The sequence below is a fragment of the Morone saxatilis genome, unplaced genomic scaffold, assembly GCF_004916995.1.
Source record: "Morone saxatilis isolate NCDOM2014 unplaced genomic scaffold, NCSU_SB_2.0 Contig16, whole genome shotgun sequence".
NCBI classification, from domain to species: domain Eukaryota; kingdom Metazoa; phylum Chordata; class Actinopteri; family Moronidae; genus Morone; species Morone saxatilis.
Window position 1 is genome coordinate 24,425,336 of NW_023339718.1, and position 22,160 is coordinate 24,447,495.

A 22,160-nucleotide genomic window follows, 5' to 3' on the forward strand; every position below is an offset into this window, starting at 1 on the left:
ATATATATATACATATATATATTGCAGTCAGGGTTTTATACACAAAAATTAGTCTTTTGTAGAATCTACACAATATCACAAAACAAAATATTTTCTTACATCCGTGAAATGTACAGTTCCCACGCACACATTTAGAGCTTTTTCCACAGATGTTTGGTAAATGAAGCCACAGATGATTTAAATAAATGGTTGATCAAAGAAATAATCATTACATGATCTTTTTAAAATGATAAATCCCACAGCAGTTTAGGATTGTCTGGCTTTGTTTGTTTGTTTGTTCTTTGGAGACTATTTCTACATTTTAGAAAAGTGTGTTGAAGAAGAGTCAGAAGGGACTTCTTCTTGTCTCTCTAAAACTAAATCTCTTTTACTTCTGTTAACAGAATATGGCCGATTCGTTCCTGGATGGCGACATGACCCTGGACTCCTTCATCGATGCCTACCAGAGCAACAGGAAGCTGGCCCACTTGAGAAGGGTGAAGATCGAGAAGCTGCAGGAGATGGTGATGCAGGGACAGAGGCTCCCCCAGGCGTCGGTCCCCACCTCACGATCTCAGGATGTCTCTGCGGCAGCCAGGACCTCGTCCTCCTCCCTCCTCACCGAGAGCAGCACCTCTTCCCCTATCGCTCAGCCGAGGAGGAAACCCCCACCTCCTCCGTCCCAGCCAGCCCCAATTCTAAATTCAGCTCCAGCTCCAACCGCTGCTCCCCAGCCTCCTGTCTTCTACGCAGCATCACCATACCCGCCAATTCCTCCCAGAACAGGCCAACCCTTCCCCAACGTCTCCTCTGGCTACCCCAACCACTTTCTATCTCAGTACCCCCCTGCTTTGCCTCAGAGGCCCTCACCCCGTATGGCACCGCAGCCTGGCTTCATCATGCAGTAAATAAAAAACAGCTGCCACTCTGAGGTCGCGGTGTGTGTGACGTGGACTTTTCACTACTGGAACTCCTCTGGGAACATTTTTTCTATGTCGTCTGCCTTCTTGGATTACGACCAATCACAAGGCAAGAAGGTCGACCTGCGCTGGCTGGTCTGGTCACATTCAGCTGAAGCAGACCTCCAATAATCTCTGTGGGTTGGCGCTCACCTGTCACTCCCGTCAACACTCCCAACAAAAAAAAGAAAAAACAAAAAAAAAATGACGAGATCGGCTTCGAGTCCCGTCAGAGGAAGGGCCCACTAGTGAAAAAATGTCTCAGTCCCTGGGGTCGCTGAGTTGGGACTTCATTTATTAGCACTTTCTGTCTCCTGGCAGCGCCCTCAGCTCTGCGCTCCCATTAGTTTTCGGTCTTTCGGCTCCTTTCAAACATGTTCCTCAAGCTTTTACAGAACACTTAAGTCACTGAAAAAAGGGTTTGATTAGTCATTTCCATCTGCAGCATACTAATTTACTGGTAATGTATATGCAAGCAAATAGAGACCCTAATTACTGTGCAGTTTTGATGAAAATATCATTGCTGAGAATATATTCAGGCAAAACTGCATCTATGCTGTGATTTTTTTTTTTTTTTAAATCTAAAAATTCACAAGGTACATAGAAATATTTGAAATTTCAGCATCTTTTTATGATATTGTACTAATGGAGTTATGTTTATAATAGCCAGGATAGACTGATTAACATGTAAACGAGGGCTATGGTTGGTGTATCTCTTCTTCAATATGTGGGTGTGTCTCAAGAGAGTCCAGACTTCAAGATGTCTGACGGTTGCGCTTGGTCCATTTCAGGGCAGAAGTCAAAAGGGAGTTGGAAGGAGAGGATTAGCAGCTGAGCTATTGTAACAAACGACAAGGCCTGTAGAGCCCCGTCTGAAATGAAGGATTCGTGTATAGCCATACAGTACACTCCTGGTGTGTGTTGTTTTCTGTGGGTTCCTGTTGTAATGCAACACTCCTTTATGATGTCCGTTGTCTTTAACCTCCTCAGTAGGGATTGGAGATGATGCCAACAGTTCTTTGGATCTCATACGTATGGTCCTGTTCAGTTATGTGTCACACTGAGCACCAAAGACTTCCCACATCACTCGGTGTTCAAACCTTTTTTTTTTTACTGCCATCTCTTTTTTTTAATGTAAGTGAAACATTTAGTGAGGTAGTGTACCATTGTTCCCGACATATCCGTTTGTGATGTTGAGCTGAAACACTCTTTTTGTAAACATGCAACCCAGATTTCTCTAAGAGGAACTTGCAAGATCAACTTGGCTTTGGGAGGAAACTTTTATCCTGGTGCGATAGAAATTCACGTTTTTGTTCCTCCCGACTGCTGTCGCTGTGCACTGTTGAAGAGCCACGAGTGCCTACACTTGAAGTGACGTTGATCACGTCCTGCTGACTACTCAATGTTTCTCTATGCTCAGCTGTAGAGGTTAGAATCGCCCCCGCCCTCCCCAACCCTTCAAATAAAATAATAAATGGCCAAGCATTTGGTTTCCTCCTCCTGCTGCTGATTTCATGTTCCGCCAGATAGTAAAAAAAGGCAGCGTCTGGCTGTTTGTGTGTCGGGCTGTGCTTTCTCACTAGAAGCAGAAGGCCAGAATGGAGCGATACTGAACATGTGCCAGAGAGACAAGAGACACCCCCCGGCTGTGTGCCTACTGGTGCTTGTACTTCTCTTCCATTCTTCCTCCGTTGTGTTGAGGTTTGCCTGGGGTGAATTGTCGAGATTTATGCATGTGTTGTTGTTGTTGCTGGTTTTTTTTTTTTTTTTTGTTTCAATTTGTGAAATAACAGGGCTCTGAAATGTTTTGTGTCATATCTTGGTGATAATACTTCAACCTCAAGGCAAAGATGTGAACCACAGAATGGATAAAATATACTTTTCAGCAGGCAAAACTAGAGAAATAGCAGAGGCATCAACGTCTCAATCAACCAGCATTTCTAACAACTAACATTGGATAATTCTTTTTGTGCATGGCCTTCGCTCTTTGTGTTCAGTCTGAAGATTCCTCTTTAATACATTCTTATTTTAGCTGTTGAGCTGCTTTTTACGTTTGAACTCATCCTCTGTATCCATTGTTTTATATGTGACTGGTGATATTTTCAGTGTAATGTTGTAGGTATTTACTTATAATGAATGTTTAAGTGGAATTTAATGCTATTTTCAAGTTCAATAAATCTCAAATTTTTGTATCCGTTTCTATCCAGATGCTTTATTACACTGAACACAAATTACTTCTCACAAGTCCACAGATGGCGTATGCAGTTATGTGTCTCAGAAGAAGAGACCGCAGTAACATGTTTGTGAAAATGAAACAAGACAGCCACCTAGTGTTCCTGGGTGGGTAATGAATCCAGTTTCACAGAGGTGTGAAAGATTATGGGCCATCATTAATAATGTGAAGAGAAATACATTGCTTAATACAGATATATCTATAGACATATTTCTCTATTTATATCCAATATTAACAATAACAAACCACTGCTATGATTAGTGTTTATTGCAAAAACTGTCAAAGGTATAACATTGCCAGTGTTTTTAGTATTACATACTGTATATACTTCAGAAATGGAACAGAGGGCCAAGTACTAACTGGTTTTAATGAGCAGTTGTGTTAAAAGAAATGACACCTCACACTCCCAAACGAATATTTTAGATATGATTTGTAATGTGGAAGTTATGTCACTCACTCTATGTTGCAGACTGGTTGTCTACTGGGATGTGACTTATTTTATTACACTACATCAGTGTAGTGCAATAACTGTAAAACGGCTTGTGGTTTTGAATGCAGCCCTGCTTCAGTAACGTTGCGTTCATGTCCCATTAAAGGGCGGAAGACGGAGTTTTTATAATGGGGAAAAAAACAATGCTGATGTCACAGTATAAGTCCTATGAATTATATATATATATACATTTGAAACAAACAATAATTAGCATCTTCTAAATACATGTTCCAAGTCAGTATTTCATTGTTTTCAGGGGAAAAGACTTTAAAGGCACTTCCGAGGCACGCCCACTCGACCAGGGCCTTGTTTCAGAATGGGCGTGTCTGCTTTTGTTGTGTTTTGTGGAGAAGTAAACAAGCTTCAGGCGGAGTCACCTATTGATTATTTGTCCATTTTTACTGAATCTGTCAAATTGAATCGCATCGAGTTGAACAAAGATATTGTGCTCGAACTTTTTGGTGAATCAGGAAAATGTGTGAAACGTTCAAATGCAGACAGGGAAGATAACAATAAAAGCTAAGCCTACACAGAACATTGCAGAGAATGTGAACACAATTGACACAGCACCTGCTTTAGACGCTTCCCCTCCAGTGCAGCAATATTTAAAAGACTTTCACCACCGTTTATGTTCCCTAATGTGCGAGCAGCAGCGGAGGAAACAGCCAGTCCATTCGGAGAGGTTTCGTGTTTTTAACGCACCCCTAAACCACGTGTTACGTTTCCATAGTCACGTCACATCGGCTCCACCATGTTGTAGGAAATCCACCGCTGCTCCTCACTCACTGTCAGATTACAGTTTAATCCGAGGAGGAGGAGGAGGAGGAGGATACGCTGTCAAGACGCTGCCTGCATCTTGGAAAGACTCTCGGTGTTTATGCTTACTAAATAAACGCGACTTTACGTACTAGTGTCAGTCTCTACAATAAACGGCCTGCACGTAGAAGATGCACCGCCAGTCTTCCGTCGCTGTCTTCGCCTGTCCGCCGACCTGCCAATACGTTAAGATGTTAGCTGGCTAACTAGCTGGAAAAGAGTAACTAAATCGGATTAGCCGCTAACGGCAGCCTCCCTCTAGGTAACATCCAGGTATTATTTGCTGCACTGGTCAACTATTACACAGCAAACCGTCGTCTCCTGTGTTTTTTTAAGTTTATTACAATTCTACATTTGTGTCAACATTACTACTTAACGTCAGTGCTGTAATTACTCGCTAGAATAAATGTTGCTGCGAGCTAGCTAGGCTGTTAGCCACCCAAGCCACAACAAGAGCTGGAGCTCCTCGCTAGCTAATCTTCACTGTTTGTTGGAAAAGAGAAAAATTAACGTCAGTGCCTCCGACCGCAGCCGAAGTCAGGACGGAGCCCACGGCCACGCTGATGTGCTTGTGCTAGCTTGTCTTCGGGCTAGCTGGCAAGAGGGCTGTGCAAGATTGTATCCCTGAAATTAGCCTTCAGACGAAGCAAAGATGTCAGGAAAGGATAAAGACAAAGACAAAACGGAGAAACAGTCCACAACGGAGCGGCTGATAAAAGGTGAGTGTTTCCGTCAGCGTGAGATGCGCATTAGAAATTGTCTGACTGGCAGCTAACGCACGGATTGAAAACCACCTGTAGCTGGTGGAATAACTTTGTCTAAAGCCTTTCTGTCAAAAAGGCTGTAGTGTGTGTAATGTTAGTGCAACAGCGAGAGGCCAGGAAGCATTCAGTCATATGAGATACAAGTTGCATATAGAGTAATTATCACTTTTGTTGTATATTGCACTATTGTCATACCCATATGGGCTCCTCAGCCTTTCCCTTTTACCAGAAGATGCTCATGTGTCTGTGGATAAGGATCTGTATCACTGCTTAGGACAGAACTTCTTTAAGGTATTATCTCCATAGTTCTCCACTGGTGTATGTAATACACTGCCTCATTGCAGAAGTCAAAGGCAGTGCGTCCTACATCTATGCCCAATCTCCTTGACATTTAGGATGGGCGAGGTCCTAATTCATGGGGCCGTCACTCACTCACGGGAACACCCGAGGTCTGCTCAGGTTACGAGAAGAGCTTTACAAGATGGATTCCTTCACGCTGAGGTTGTCGTGGCTTATTGGACAGACAGGACACCATTTGTTGTGTCTGCCCAAGACGGGACAGTCAGAGCCAAGTGTGAGGTAGCTCCCGAGAGAGAGAACCCAACCCCACCACTGCTACTTAATGCCAGCGCAGCCCACATCCCCCGTCTGTCTGCAAGGGCACTGGGAGAGTGTCCTGCCAGGGAACTGGAATGCTGATGTGTGAGCCAGTAGGGAGAGGGTGAGTTAATTGTGGAAAGAATCTCCCCAGTGATGTTCCCAACATGGCCAGCCACATGGTGGAGAGAGAGAGAGAGAGAATGGGAACGTGACAGGGAGGAAGAGAGACAGAGGAAATATAGACTGGAGTAAAGACAACTTTGCTTTAGGGTGGGGACCCCAAACCAATACTGGTGCCCTATTAAAAAGTCTGACATCCGTTGTTGCTATCCACATCATGCATGGTTGTTTTGAGTGCATACTTTCTCAAATTGAGTGAAATATCAGTATATGAGGTGATCCTTTGTTGTTGTCAGGTAATCGCATTGGTGTTTCCAGTGTAACTGGTGTTTGTAAGAGGGCTTAACTGGTGGACTGCATAAGACTAATGCTGCTCTCGTTGTGTAAGTCAACAGTTAAGCTCATGCTGAGTATTGCAGTCGACCTGGTAGCTCCATCACTTGGTCATTAGATCTCGTGTTTTCTCCCCAGGCCATGTGTGAACACACTAACAGGCGTGTGGAGCCCCCTGTACTCACTGATGACAAGACTTTGCCAGGCTGCGTTTGGTTTTTGAAATCTCCATTGCTTTCTGTGACAAAGATTCGTGTCACTTTTGATCCGAATTGAACCGCATCGCTGCTGCTTGTTAAACCTGATCCTCCGTGTCTGGAATAATATCAAAGAGATATAAGACACACAGTGTATAGAGAGAATAAACCCGAGGCCTGGCGGTTTAGCTCGCGAAGGTAATGCATTCACTGATAATTAGAGCAATCTGAAGTGGACTTCATGATTCATCCAGCCACAGTCTGCTCCATTCATCTCTACCCAGCCGCATCTTTGTAATTCAATCCCCCTCTATTGTGTTGATTTTGAAACAATAGCGAACATATTCTAGACCCTGGCTCATATCACTGTCCAAAACATTATCCTCGGTGGGCAGGATGGTAGATAGTAGTGTCTTTTGTTTCTTGACTCGTTTGTTGTCATGCCAGACAGTGTGGGTGTTGATGCAGTGCAGCGGTGGCCCTGTGTGTGTGTGTGTGTGCGCGGTTCTGAAGAGTTCATCAAACATTAATGCTAATTAGGCCATGCAGTCTCTAATAAGAAGCCAGTGTCAGGGCGGTGGCGTCTTATTATTTTGAACAAAACATTTTTCTTCATGGGGTTATGTGTGTGGGGGGAAATAAGTGTCTCACTTCAGTTTGTCTGCACCGTGGCTTTGTGTCAGCGCGCGGCTGTTTGGACTGAGCAAGGCTGTGTGCTGGCAGCCAGAGATTCATTTCTATCTGTGTTTGAACAGACGGGTCCAGCCTTGATTGTACAGGCAAACCCACCCAGAATTTATTATTGTTGTTGTTGTTGTTATGGGAGGGCGGGAGGGGGGTCATTCCTGTTGAGTTGGAAGGAGTGTTCGGTCCTTTGGCATTGAGACCAGCTATTATTGTCCAGCACGGGTAATTACTGCCAGCCTGTAGGCAAATGCTCGTAAATTTGGTCAGCGTGTCTGTTGCCTGAAATGTTTGACGGTCTGGTTATCTCATGCCCTATTATGTATCCCGTTCTGTGTCATCGTGTTTTCACAGAGTCTGCTTTGTTCGTACTGGAGCCTTCCTTCAGTGTGACGAGGCTTTTAAGTAAACAGCCCCTGAATCTGGAAGCCCTTGCTAATAGAAGCTTTACCTAATCTGTTCTTAAGGCTCGTACCTCAGCTTACAGCTCTGTTCGCGGCCGTGCTTCGTAGGCCTGGGAGCACTTACTGTTTATTTATACCACACTGGTCAACGTATGACAGCTTGTCCTCGGCACAGACCAGCCGAGTTGGAGCTGTGCTCGGGCTTCTCCACGGCAGGCCAAGGCTAGTCTGTGGCCTAACTAACATCAGCAATGCATTTAACAGCGTGTGTCAAACGTTTCTTTAAAAAGCCATGAAAAACATCAGAGTGGATCAGCCTCTAAACTCAGTGTGTTCCTCAAGTCCAGACTGAGACACAACCCTGAGTGAGACATACATTAGGCTCCCCCTGCACTCAGGCACCGCATCACTGATTAGCAAACGCACCCACACTAAAAACTCATTAGTGCTTTTTTCATATAGCACTTTGATTTGCTGTGTGTGGGTGTGACAACATTCTCAGAATGCCTCTCTCTCTCTCTCTCTCTCCTCCTCTTGTTCTTGTGCCACTGGCACAGCTTATCGCATAAGTAGTGCTGATTTCCTCGAGCTGATACAGGTATTTATGTCACATTTGATGGCACGGGGTGTCCTGTGCACCGACCTGTGGATGGATCTGATCATATCAGGAATCCAGGATGAAGCGGCACAAGTGTGCACCGTGGCAGGGTTTTCTGTGCTCTCTTTATTAGCTGCACTAAGGCTGTCGTTTAGAACACTCTTCTTTTTTATTTATGCCTTACAGACTGTGTTGAACCAGCCTTACACCATACTTAATTGGTGCCATAATGTATTTGGTGTGTGCCTGGTCTGTTATTAGGCATACCAGCTGTAATCCCTTTTACCTCACAAGCCCTGAAGTGAGAGGGCTTGGATCACACTCTACTATTGTTTTGAACAAGTGCAGCTTAGTCTGCAGCTATCTGCCCCTGGACTGTTCTGAACTGATGAGCTGCTGCCACTGTTACAGTACTAATCTGCACTGTGAACAGCGTGGTACAGAGTTCAGTTTGAGCCTTTTTAATAGTGCTAGTTATACAACTTCTCATACACTAAAACGGGATATAATTCACATGAATGTTTGATTTTGGAGAATTGGATTGAATTATGCTTTCTTTTTGTCAAGTATGTTTTATTGAGGATGGATTACAAAATGTAGGACACTGAAGAAAAGCAAAGCTAATACAACAGATAGTATCAACATAACTGAACACAATGTGGAATTATGCTTTCTTAATGGCATATCTGGTGAGTCTGTATTATAAGGCACAGTTTTCCTTTGGAGAATAGCTGTCTGTGTCTAATGTATTAACATTACTACCCTACTGCTGCGTCCTCTATTTGACAGTGATACATTTTGCAGTTTTAGGATGTTGCGCACTTGACTGTTTTGATGGCGAGGCGCTCAGGTCTCAGCCTCGAAAAGCATTGACCTTTTGCGATGACAGTAAAAGGATTGTGTAGGTGGTATGGAGCAGATGAGTGAGGGAGGGTGGGTCAGGTGAGTCGCGGGTCTTCTTACGGGTCTGTCTCATGCATCTTTTGCAGTCCGTTATCATGTAGGTGTATGCATCCCTCCTGCTCTGCCAATAACTTCACCTTGTCTCAGTTAATGCAAATGTCACTTCTTATGATGACAACTTTAGCTCCATGTGTGAAATGACCATCTCTTCTTGCTTAGACGCACATCTAATTGTCTCTTGAATGCAATATTGACAAAACCGAATTGCTGTAAATGCTAAAAAAAAAAAAAAAAGCTACAAGAATTTGAATTAGCTCTAAGCTATTTATTCTAATAGATGGTGTTGCTTTTTTCCTTCAACAGCTGTGCCATACCCTCCACAGCATAAGCTGACTGTGAAAGAGCTGTTCGAAGATGGCAAGCCCAACGCTGAGCTGCTTCGCAACCACCTCGTCAAGGAGGGCAGGGTGGAAGAGGACGTGGCTCTAAAGATCATCAATGATGGGGCCAACATCCTCCGCCAAGAGAAGTGCATGCTGGAAGTGGAGGCGCCTATAACAGGTAGGCTGGCACATGCTCACTCAGAGTCCAGGCTCAAACTCTGGACTGACTGCTGACAACCTTGGAAACATCAGTCTTAAAAAGTAGATGTAGTACTGTGTGTTGTCCCTTGTGCATGAGGGTTCAGTAGAGCTTCTTCCAGTGCTACCCTTGTGAAGTAGTTTTAAAGAGTAACTGTTGGATGCAGACATTAGTCATTCCAAGACAGCACAGATAGTGTTGTGAACAAAGAGTAAACACAGCACCAACCGAGGCATTATTCCATTGCCACACTGTTTGTGTATGCCGGCAGCTGGTGTATACCCCGTTCTGTGCCAGATCCAAGGGCCTTGCAGGCTGTCAGAGTCAACTCAGTCACCAGTCAGTTCTTTAAAAAAAATATCTGCTCCCTCTTGGCTGACCTTTGCATGGCCGAAATTCAGCACCCTCACATCCAACCAGCTCTCCAGAAAAAATGATATATGCTGTATATATGAAGGGCATAACTTAATCGGCTCCCCCGGTTTTGTTACTGTTCAGTTCCCCTCAACACAAAAGTCATGTAGCATGATATGGCTAACGTGCACATGTGAAAGTTGGACACTTCCTGTGTTCTGCAATTTGACAACAACACGTCTCTTTGCTGTTATGTGGTGGACAGGAGAGCCTTTATATCTTATTTTAGCTTCACTCTGGGGAGAGCCAGTGTGATAATATCTTTGCATGCTTATATGGTTTATTAAAATAGCCAGCACAACCTTCACAGCTGACAGTTGCTAGTTAGCAGAGATAATAAGAGGATGAACTTTCCTAACAAAAAAAAGTATTTATAGCTCAGTTGTGTAATAACGTGTGCAATACTGTTTCCACATTCCACAAAATCAAATGTAATCTAAATCTAAATGCTCTCATCTGCACACAGCTGATACCAGTGGTGTCATTGCAGGGTCAGATCTGCAGTGTTTCTCAGTGTACCTGACTGTAACAATTCATATGCTAGATCAATACATCAAAGCTAATTATCGATGCATTGCATCAATTTGAAAAGTCAACTTAAATGTCTCTGGCTTCAGCATTAATCAATATGAAACACTTTCACTGAAACTCCTCCCTCCCCTGCCATGACTCAGTGAGTTTAAATGATTAGTTTAGTAGTTGACAACTTATTGATTAATCGATTAATCGTTGCGAGTCTAATCAAGGGTATTCAGTCTTTAGATCTTTGCCTCTGTCCTCTAATTGGAAGAAACTGTTTAATGAGGAGACTCCGATATCTTCAGTGTTTGGTGTCATATCACAGTATTTACTGAAATAACAGGCACAGTATTTTGTGTCTCTTATATTAGAATATTGATTAAACTATAACTGTCTTGTCTGTGTTTCATTTTGTAGAGGAGGGATATAATGGATATAAAGTTTTTCTAATCATTACTGAATCCAATCCTGATTTGAGGAGAAAAATAATATCTGGCCTAGAACGGAATGGAAAACTTGTTAATGTACAGAACTCTTTGAAACTGCAAGTTTAATAAATGTAGAGGCTTCTTTTAGGTTTTTGTAAATATAGCTGGTTTTAGAATAGACAAATAGCAATTTGTAAATCCAGACAGAAACATCAGTGTGCCTTGCACTTGTTGTTACATGAGGAATTAACAGCAGTGTGTTTGTCTTTTGGCAGTATGTGGTGATGTCCATGGCCAATTCTTTGACCTTATGAAGTTATTTGAAGTGGGGGGATCACCCAGTAACACACGGTATCTCTTCCTCGGTGACTACGTAGATCGAGGATACTTCAGTATTGAGGTAAGTTGTTGTTTATTTTATTAATTTGTAATAATTTATTTTACATTTAAAGGGGGAAAAATGACGCACCTGTATCCAAACTAGGTGTTTAGTTCACAGAGGATTTGAAATACATTTGGTCGAACAGGTATCTTATCTTAATATTAACTCTATAGTTGAATTCACATAGTTGAATTCTCGTCTTAAGATGTTATATGTTGGATAAGCTATATTGTGAGGCTGTAACAATGCACACTATTCACTGTTAATTCAATTTTGTCAGTATTGTCAATACATTTCATTAGAGCAGAAATTGGTTCCTTTCTTTTCCTGTGTCTTATTTTATAAAATGAAGTTTGTCTAAAATGTTTTATCAATACAATTTTAGACAAACTTTCACTCATTTCTGCTGTAAATGAAAATGTATTGAAATTAGGACTTCCCAATTACTCTAAACATTATTGAAATCGCAATATGGCCAAGTGCAATCTGAAAATCGCAGAATCAATATGCTTTAATGTTTAAGGTAAAATGTGTGACAAACAGCTTTATAATGAAGAGATGTCCTGGCCTACAAATCTTGTTCTGCAGATTTAAGAAAGCATGTTAAGCAAAATTATGATTTTAACTTTGTTTGTGATGAAAATAAATAAAGATAATCCCCACAATAAGTGTGAATCTGTCAAAACAATCACAATATTATGTTTTTACCATATTGTGCAATCCTAATTGAAATGTGACACAAGGGTGACATATCAAGTCAAATAGTGAATACTGTGCACTGAACAATGTGATATGTTTCCGTGTCTTGTCCCTTCAGTGTGTGGTGGGTTAATGAGACGTCTTTATCTTACATCGGGTCACCATGTAACCTGACCTCTTGCTGTGTTTTTGGCTTGGCACTCTGCTGCTTGTATCCTAGTGCAGTGCATGTGAATTCACATTAAGTTGATGTTATAAGATAAAGGTAAACTAAACTAATGGTCTGTTCACTTTTGATTCTCAAAATGGGTAGGCTAGTTACTAAGATGTAAGGCTTACTGCAGTGCTGCTCTGAAGATCTTACTTCAGTGCTTCTTGACCAATGGGTTTTGCTGTCTAAGTTCTATTTCAATGACAACTTCAAAGGGCACGGTCCATACATGCTTGTTAGAACAGTTAAAAATAAGATGGTGGATTGGAACAGAGAGCTGCAGACTGGCTGTACGAACTGCAGTACCCTTATTAAGAGCCCTGGCTGGAGGGTGGCAGCTGTAGTAAGCTTTGATTCATAGCATTTACAATGGTGACCCAGCTTCATGGATAAAAAAAGGATTCAAAACATCCATAGAAAACACTACTGCTGTGTAATCCCGTCCTCTGCTGACCACTATAGGTATATTCAATAATCATACTCGTACAATGGTCGAGTACTGCTTTAAGCATCAGACGTTAGCTGTAATTAGCTTAAGCAAGAGACAGATCATTGAAAATTGCTAGTCAAAAAGCAGTATACCAAAAATGTTCCGTAAGTTAGGTTACTATGTCAACATCTGTGCTGAGAAGGAGAAAAGGCAGAAATTGTGCCCGATGATATGAAATAGGCTCAGATCTAGATCAGTAAAAATAATAGGTTACCTTGTGGGAGTAGTGTGAACCTCTACACTCACTGTCATTTATCCTCAATCACAGCGAGGTACAGTATTTGTCAGTTATGACTCAACATCAGTATTGTTCAACACATATCAAACTCAAATTGTTCCTGTGAATACCTCAGAGGACTTGATCTGATTTTAGCTCTCTGGAGCATCAGGCCTTGCATTGCGGTACAGCATTGTTATTTTAAACATTTTACACATCAAAGTGTTGACAGGTCTTGGGGAGTGCTACTGCATATGTGAACAAAGTCTATTGGCTCTCTAAAAGGTGCTGTTTGAAATCTGATACATTTCCTCAAGTGATGTCACTTGAGTCAGTTTTAGGTGGAGGTGAAGACTGCAAGTTTCAAACTGAAACAAATCTGGGGGTGGCATTAGTTAGACCGGAGCTTGCCAGACCTCTTTAGCCTGCTCCTCATTTCAGCTTGAGGCTACATTAGCTGCTAATTAATCTCTGACCAGCCTGTTAGAAGTCGACTTGCATTGTGGGTAATGTGTGTGCCAGGTTGAAAAGAAGAAGAATGCTTGGAATAAAAAAAAAAGATCTCTGGTTCTGCTGCATCAATTCTGATCCCTCTGTTCATAAACTGTCAGTGGAGAACTCTCTTTAGTGACATGAGAAATGATTTTGTCCTGATTTATCTGTTGTTTAGTTATTATTTGTTTATTGCATTTTGAAAGCGTGAAATGTTGCAATACCATCAGGAACATTTGCAAAGGAGAAGCAGAAAATAAAGAACGGAGGATGGTGCGTAGTGGGCCAGATGTAAGACTCAACAAGGCAGCATGCTAACGTTTTGAGCACCCTGTGGGGGATTTTGGTGGGCACTGGCTAGTACCCTGAGGTGGGTGAAATGTCACAGATGAAAGGAGCAGACTGAAACAGCATAGGGGATCATAGGCTGATGCCGATTTAGGGTTTGTGTCCACTGAAGTGCTCAGAAATTGGCACTGGGGTTATTTCCCCATGCATTTCTATAGCAAAGTGACACTTTAAACACTAACAACCCAATAGAGGGGAATGACCTCTTCTCCACTTGAAAAACAGTTCAGCGTGTCTGAGCCACAGCGCTTATCAGTGTCACTCTGGAGCTCGTCCACCCACTGCAGTTGGAGCACAGGTGTGATCAGACAGGAGTGGAGACATACTGCTGTGTACAGCACTATATATATGTGTGTAATGTATGGATCATTCTTTCAGCATGTCAGAAGAAGCCGTTTGGCCTGATTTACTGATGCAAACTCACCACAAAACCAAAAATAATGAGCCTGAAAGCCCCAGATTCTTGCTGTTTGCTCTCGCTAGTAGGGCTGAACATTCTCTACATTTTAAAGGAAGGCCACAGAGCTCACTTCAGTAACACATAAGACAGATATAGGAAAATGGATATCAGGATGTGGTTACCTTGGCAACATTAAGAGTCACTGTAGCCTCTTGAAGGAGCGTATTACCTTCGCAGGCCAGCAATTTGCCAAAGTCTAAATTCAGTGCATGTGAGCAATCCATTTCATTCTCTAAGCTCTTCTTTATCTACTTAGTAAATTCTCTTTGATCCAAGAGAGTGTGTCTGTGGACTAACTCTCCCAGCCCCAGCATAGGCTCTGTATACACACCAGGCACAGGCTGAAGTGTGTGTGCATAAATCTACATATGTGTGTCTGGGTTCGAGGTGAAGGTAGCCAGGGCTCATGTCTGCCACACAAAGCTTTGTGCCATTTCCTTTGTCTGGCTCCCCCACTCCAGGCTCCAACACAGAGTGGCTGGCTAAAAGAGAGCAGAGGGCTCTCATTAAAACCCATGTCAGCTTCTAGTCACTCCAGGCCATGTCCCTTTCTCCGCCTCCGCACATGAGAGATCAAGTCACACCGACAGTCCCCCACTACACATTTACCTACACTTCACAGTTCACTCTTCCTCCTGACAGTGGAAGTGAATACGAAAATGTAGTCCTCTCTTTTTTTCCCTACATTGTCAGTTGCATGAATACATACCTGCTAACTCTGGTTACCTTGGCATCTTGTTCCAGCGACTTAATAGCAGTCCAGACTTGGTGCATGTTAAAAGAGTGGGCTGAGAGTGGCAAGTGGCAGCTATTGAGCAGTGCCTTGTCTGAAGACTAAAGAAAAAGCAAGTTCGTTTGGATTGTGAATACCGGTCTGCTTTTCATAGTCTTTTTATTTATTTATTTATTTATTTAGCATTAGAACATTTAATATGGTCACTGGAAAACATCCTATTGGTGAATTTGCAAAGAAAAAAAACACATCTTGCTATAGGTAAATGAAATAAATAAGTAATAAGAAAAATAATAATAAAGCCAATTCATCAAGACAATATCAGATAAAAATATTAGCTTGATCAATAATGAAAATAATTGTTAGTTGCAGTCCTAGTCTGTGATAATGTTATAAACAAGGAGGTAAGTGAGACCGGGATGGTCGGTCTTTGTAATCCCTTCGATGCTGACATGTGCTTTCCAGTGAGAAGTGAGCACTGGAAATTAAACACCAATCACACAAGCACTTTCAGAGCTTAGACTTTAATCGTCGGTGCACATCTTTGACTTTTCCCTCTCCTCCCCTCATCCCACATTTTCTCTCTCACTGTCTGTCCTCCCAGTGTGTTCTCTACCTCTGGTCGCTCAAGATCAACCACCCCACCACACTCTTCCTCCTGCGTGGGAACCACGAGTGCCGGCACCTCACAGAGTACTTCACCTTCAAACAGGAATGTAAGTGCAGTGTTTCTCTCAGCAGTATGAAGGCCAGTCTAATGTGCTCCTACGCTCTCTGTAGCACTTCACAGTGGCCTGTATCAATCAGGTTTCAGATTCCTGACAAAGCATGGATGCGAGGGGTATGGCAAGTGCACGATCGCTCTTGCGCTTACTATAGCAAGTTATTTGATCATCCTTTTTTATTTCTACACACCAACAGGCACAAAATAAGAACACATAATTTTGAGAAACATTGGTATTTCCATGTCAGAGAAGAAGTGTGCGGTAACTGTGAGGTGACTGACTCCCCTTAATGAAATGACTAGCTTCCCTTAAGTAGGACATGTTTGTCAGAAAGTGTCTGTGGGATCAGGAAGTCCCGTCACAAGATGTGGCAGTTCATCAGTGTTACAGACTCCGCAGAGGAGATGAAGCCTTTTTCCTTTTCACGTTACAGACGATGAACTGCTGGAGCATGGAGAGCAGCCAGGCATGCTGCTGATGCTTTTCAGAGTTACACACACACACACACACACTGATTTCAGTCTGTGACAGTTGAGTGTGTGAATCTGTCTGTGTGTGTGTGTGTGTTTGAAGCAGGTGTGGAGGCATTAGTATGCAGGCTCAGAAACAAAGACATTTTGGCAGACAGCAAAGACAACCTCGCCAGCTGCAAATAGATTTCACTCTCTACATCTTCAACCCCCCCTCCCCCCTCCCCCACTTCCACCCACATACCACCTCAGCTACACACACAAACGGTGTCATTACATACTGCAGTGGTTTAGGTGGTGGTCATTGGGGGCAGGGTGTAATACTTACAGAATGAAATCATTTTTTTTTTACAATAAAAGCAATTAAGTATGTGTGCAAACTAAGTGAGCAGATAAAGCAGTAGGGGTAGGGAAATCATTGATTCTTAGATACATTGTGATCTTCACTTACTTTGAGTTTATAGGGCTTCCCCATCTTTTTAGTTTTATATATACCACGGCAAAATGACAGGTAGTGGGAGGAGAGACGAGGCTAATGTGCTTAGTGACTGAATGTGTTCTGCTCCTTGATATTGTTTATTTTAAACCCTGCCAAACTGACTAATCATTTCAGCACTGTGGTATTACATTGGATCACATTACAGATTTGTCCAGGAGATTAGGCAGTGTAGTTGGAAGATGATTACACGTATGACTGCGACCGAGGAATTTTATAACTGCTTGACCTTGACCTGTCTTTGTACAGGAGTTACCTATAGGACACATGGTTTTAGAGCAGAAAGTCCTGCACAGACATTGCAACAGACAGTGGACAGCCAAAAAAGTAGCCAGACTCTAAACTGAAACTTTCTACATGCAACATGATAAAAGAATGCTCATTTCAAGTACAAAGCTTCACTCTAAAGACTTATTTATGTAGCACTTCCTTGGTACTGGAGCATTGGTTTGTTCAGTCTTTAAAACCCACTTTGTACCGTCATTGGCTGCTCCTGCCCTATAAGGAGTCAGCTTCCTCCTGCCCTGATCTGACCTGCAGTGTTGTGCAAGTGACACTGCAGAAACTGCCTGGAAACGATCATCAGTCCCACTGTTGGTAGAGGAGCTGTATTACTTCTTTGCAACACTTCTGAAGAACCTTGACATGACATGAATAAGCAGATACAACAGAATTTTGGCCATTTGTGGCTGTTTTTTTTTTTTTTTAAGAAAAGAACTACAGATTATTTATACTATAGGGATGTCTCCAAAAATGAACTATATGTTGTGTTGTCGCAATGTGTTTGCTGCAGGTAAAATTAAATACTCTGAACGGGTGTATGACTCCTGTATGGAGGCCTTTGACTGCCTGCCCCTCGCTGCCCTGCTCAACCAACAGTTCCTGTGTGTGCATGGTGGACTTTCACCAGAAATCAACTGCCTAGACGACATAAGGAAAGTAAGTGATCAGATCAAATACAGAAATAGCATCATTCTTTCATGTTTCATGTTTCTGTCTAAGAAGGGAAGATCTAAATTCTATTTATTTTAATATTGGTTTGAAATGTTGCAGCCCATTTGGAGTTCATCACTGCGATTTGCTGCACGTAAGAAGTCAGTCCTAAGCAAACATTGTCTCTATTAACTGTGTTTCTGTTTTTTGTGCTCAACAGTTAGACAGGTTTAAAGAGCCTCCAGCATTTGGGCCAATGTGTGACCTAATTTGGGCTGACCCTGGGGAGGACTATGGCAGTGAAAAGACATCTGAACACTTCAACCATAACTCCGTCCGAGGCTGCTCTTACTTTTTCAGGTATTAGATAAAATAAAATTGCTCCCTTCATCACTCCTGCTGCAGCTACACTCACTCTAGTAATGCTTTAGTAGTGCAGTAACACCAAGCTCTCAGAACATTTATTGTAATGTAAACAATTGATTTTAGCAGAGATTTTTGTTGACCCATCTCACATAAATAGAAAAATAATGACAGATAATTGAAAATAGGCTGCATCATACAGGTCAGAGGATGTCACTTCACTTTTTTGTAGGTCAAACAGCTTATTGAGGCACTTTCAAAAATGGCCCTCTCAAAACAGGTTAACGGATAAAAACAGCTTGTTCAAAATAGGTTAACACATTAAATGTGACTTTTACAAAAATAGGTTAACAGATGCAAACAGCTTGATCAGAATATGTTCAATGAAAATAGGTTCAGAAATGGTCCACAGGCATACATCTTAATGGCACATAAGAAGGCTTGTTTGGAATCCTGTAGGTCGGCAGAGACAAAAAGCTGGCACTACTTAGTAGGTGTCCTGTATGAGGAATTAAGGGACAACCTACAGCTAATAAGAGTCGTAGTATTCACTCAGACCATGGAATCAATAGTATTTGCAAGTTTGATACATTATTTGACTTCCTGGAAGTTATGTTACAGCTGGTGTTGCTGCAGTAACTTCCTGATTGATAGGTTATTTTTGAGTGCTACAGATGTTTCCTCATAATAGATTTATACATTAAGACAGTCCCTAAGTTTTAATGATATTTCCAGACGTGATAAATCACTAGTTTAAACAAGCTTAGAATTTAGCAAGTACTTTCCACATAGTAATGGATTTACAGATTGCAGTCCTGCCCTGGTCTGAAATCCACTGAAGTGGTAAATGTTAGAAACTGTTATCTTGGCCTGATGTAGATCTGTGAAATGTTGAATGCCCACTAATTTTTCTTGAGCATTCCTAATGGATTGGTAGACCAGCTATAGAAGGAAAGGCAGTGAAAACACTCAAGTACCCTCATCCAGCTGAGCTCGTCTGCTCTCTTGCCTTCTTCCGTCTGCTTTGGTTACAGTCCCCAGCTTCGGGAGAGCCCAGCACAGCCCATAAATGCCAAAGTCCTGGCTCTGGGTGCTCAGCATCTTTAAACCCCTAGCTCAACAGGCCACAGGGCATGGCATGCTGAAAATAAATATAAAAGTATTTCAGTAGGCAAACAACAGTCAGTGAAGTCATAAGTGGCCTCATGCTGTTCCTTTAATGGTTTCAGTTTGAATAAGCTTTGACCTCCACTCTGTCTCTCTGTTTCTTTTTTCTCTTTGCAGTTACTCAGCCGTGTGTGACTTTTTGGTAAATAATAACTTGCTGTCAGTAATAAGAGCCCATGAAGCACAGGATGCAGGGTAAGTAGGGTTACAATTTTGTGATTAATTTCCAGCACATTATAATTTTATATTTGATGAGTCATTTTGTTTGCGGCCTGACAGGTATCGGATGTACAGAAAAAGCCAGACCACAGGCTTCCCTTCATTAATCACAATCTTTTCAGCTCCAAATTACCTAGACGTCTACAACAACAAAGGTTCTTGTGGTTTTTCTTTTTCTCACTCTCATTGTTGTATTTCTATTTTTATTTTATTTTTCAGTCCTTGAATCTCTTCTCGCATCTCTTTCCCTTTGTCAATCTTAGCTGCTGTATTAAAGTATGAGAACAACGTGATGAACATCCGACAGTTCAACTGCTCACCCCACCCTTACTGGTTGCCCAACTTTATGGATGTCTTCACATGGTCTTTGCCTTTTGTTGGAGAGAAAGGTATGTTTGTTGTTTATTTGGGCAAATGTGAATGGCAAGCCAAAAAGAAACCCTTTATTGCGTAGTCTGCGATACACTGACTTTGTGGAACATACAGACCCAGACTCACCCACATCTTATTTACGCCTGGTATTTAAATGCAACACGTTATCCTGATAAGGAAAAGCGCATGTTAATGCAAGGTGTAAGTGCGTTGTGATCAGAATTTGATCAGATCTGTAAAAGCAATCCGTACAAAATGATGGCATTCCATACACAGCATAACTGATACAGAATGGTTTTTAGCTAACATAAAATATAGGTTGATGTTTAAATTTAGAGAGCAAGCAAACGAGAAGGCTGAAAGAGACACGCTTCTAATTAGTAATTATGCATCTGTTCTGTGTATGAAAGTGCCAGAAGATGAGTTATTCAATAGAACTGCATGAGAAATGGAAGCATGGGAAATAGATGATATACAGTAAGAAATAACTGTGTGTGTGTGACTCATCAGTGCAGTTGATTTGCTGTTAACAATATCATTTATCTAGACACAGAGTTCTTTATGCCAGTTCTGCAACACACCAGGACAAACTTTATAATAATTTTAAACATAGGATGGAATAATTTATTACATTTTCCAAATTTACTGGAGGGGAGAAATAATTAGGCTTTGAGCTAAGTTTATAAAGTTTCCCCCAACTCAGAAACTCACAAAACAGTTTTTAAACGGGATTTGTAAGGGAGTGTGTTGCTGATTTTCCATCACTCAAATTATTTGCTCTGGTTTTTTGTAATTTTCTTTTTTATTGGTATTACAAAAGGAAAAACATACATACATACTTATACTTATACTAGCCAATAGGGTGTACATCATACGTCAAAATATTACAGCAAACCACACCTAAGACAGAACAGGAACAAGGACAGTGGATTATAACACAGACAGAGCATTATACATAGTATGCAGTGCCTCAAATTATACATATAAAGAGTATCACATTATATCATTGTAGGAACAGGTGCAACTCTTCTGCACATAACGTTGCCGTGACATAAGGGCACCAAATTTTCATATAGATACCTTTGCCAGAAAAAATCTAAGTGAATTGAGGCAGTGCCACCCAAACTCTGCCCCAAACATGGGTTTGGAACCAGTCTCAAGTTTTAATGTGGCTTCTATCCTCCACAGTGACGGAGATGCTGGTGAATGTACTGAACATTTGCTCTGATGACGAGCTCATGTCAGAGGGAGATGACCTATATGAAGGTGAGACTGAGAGAACCAAATATTGTTGTGGTTTTAGTCTGGATTGTCATGTACCATGATGGTGGAAATATTGTAATATTATTATTTTTCACACTTGTTTGTGTGATCATTTTGAAATGTAGTGATTGATATGGAGCACTGAATATTACTGGTTGCTTTAGTCTAAAAATACATAGATGTATTAAGTGCACATTTGCTTGGCTTGTAGATTTTCTCCAAAATTAATTCTGTTCTCTCATTTTTTAAATTGCATTCTCAGTTTAGTTTTTAATTTGGTTGAAATGAAAATGAGTCATGGCTCGCAGTTAATTGACTCAGAATGCTGGGAGCTATGCTTTTCATGTGAGGTGATTTATACACAGCACTTTCAGCCTATGTCCCAAATGTCTGATGATGAAGGAGTTCTCCTCCCTTGAGTAAAGCTGCTATGCTTTGAAACACACCATTAAACCCTCAGTTCATCTCTCAAATGTATCATGTGTTCATCCTTTGTTCTCTTCCCAAAAGGCTTTTATACAATATTTTGTTCGTTTTAAGTTAGTGCTAAGAAAGTAGTAGTAGGAAAGGATGTAAACGGCAGCATTGAATACTCAAGGTGTGTCTTAACCTTACATTCTGGACTCGTTCCAGGTGGAACCTCAGCAATGCGTAAGGAGGTCATCCGGAACAAGATTCGTGCTGTGGGAAAAATGGCCCGGGTCTTCTCAGTCCTCAGGTCAGACCCTGTCATTAACTCTCTCCCTTTGATGTATCTCTCCCTCTGTCGTGATAACACTCTAACAGGAAAAGGCTCTGTATATATGGATCACAATGAGCTCAGCACGGAGGCGGTAAGATACTCAAATTGAATAGCAGGTCAGCGTGAGGCCAGGAAGGTGCGGGAGTGTTAGTGAAATGAATGGAGTCAGTTGAGTGCACAATGAAGTTGTGTTTGAAAACACAGTGTTGTCCAGCAAGGATTAATGAGCTGGCACGAGATTAGTCACGATGCACCTAGACTGTATAATGACATTAGACATTATTCCAGATTAATGCTGCTGCTGCTACCTTGTCACACTGCTGCAAGTGAGCAACATGTAGAACAGCCTGTCTTT

General features: G+C 41.8%; 2 protein-coding genes across 3 annotated transcripts in view; both read left to right on the forward strand.

The window, feature by feature from the left end:
* The window catches only part of vps37ba (VPS37B subunit of ESCRT-I a), a 14,748-nt gene extending 11,618 nt beyond the window's left edge, over positions 1-3,130 (forward strand). Inside the window, exon 4 of the mRNA XM_035658484.1 lies at positions 384-3,130. Within this exon, the coding sequence (XP_035514377.1) occupies positions 384-887 (504 nt within the window). The 3' untranslated portion in view covers positions 888-3,130. The remainder of the gene's footprint in view (positions 1-383) is intronic.
* Positions 3,131-4,405: 1,275 nt separating this feature from the next.
* ppp3cca (protein phosphatase 3, catalytic subunit, gamma isozyme, a) overlaps positions 4,406-22,160 on the forward strand; it is a 25,334-nt gene continuing 7,579 nt past the window's right edge. The window contains exons 1-11 of one of the 2 annotated variants that reach the window (XM_035658840.1): positions 4,406-5,196; positions 9,444-9,641; positions 11,299-11,423; positions 15,660-15,771; positions 17,540-17,685; positions 17,900-18,039; positions 19,327-19,404; positions 19,489-19,583; positions 19,692-19,817; positions 20,989-21,066; positions 21,697-21,781. In XM_035658840.1, the coding sequence (XP_035514733.1) occupies positions 5,130-5,196; positions 9,444-9,641; positions 11,299-11,423; positions 15,660-15,771; positions 17,540-17,685; positions 17,900-18,039; positions 19,327-19,404; positions 19,489-19,583; positions 19,692-19,817; positions 20,989-21,066; positions 21,697-21,781 (1,250 nt within the window). In that variant the 5' untranslated portion in view covers positions 4,406-5,129. The remainder of the gene's footprint in view (positions 5,197-9,443; positions 9,642-11,298; positions 11,424-15,659; positions 15,772-17,539; positions 17,686-17,899; positions 18,040-19,326; positions 19,405-19,488; positions 19,584-19,691; positions 19,818-20,988; positions 21,067-21,696; positions 21,782-22,160) is intronic. The other variant, XM_035658839.1, reaches the window with a different exon arrangement.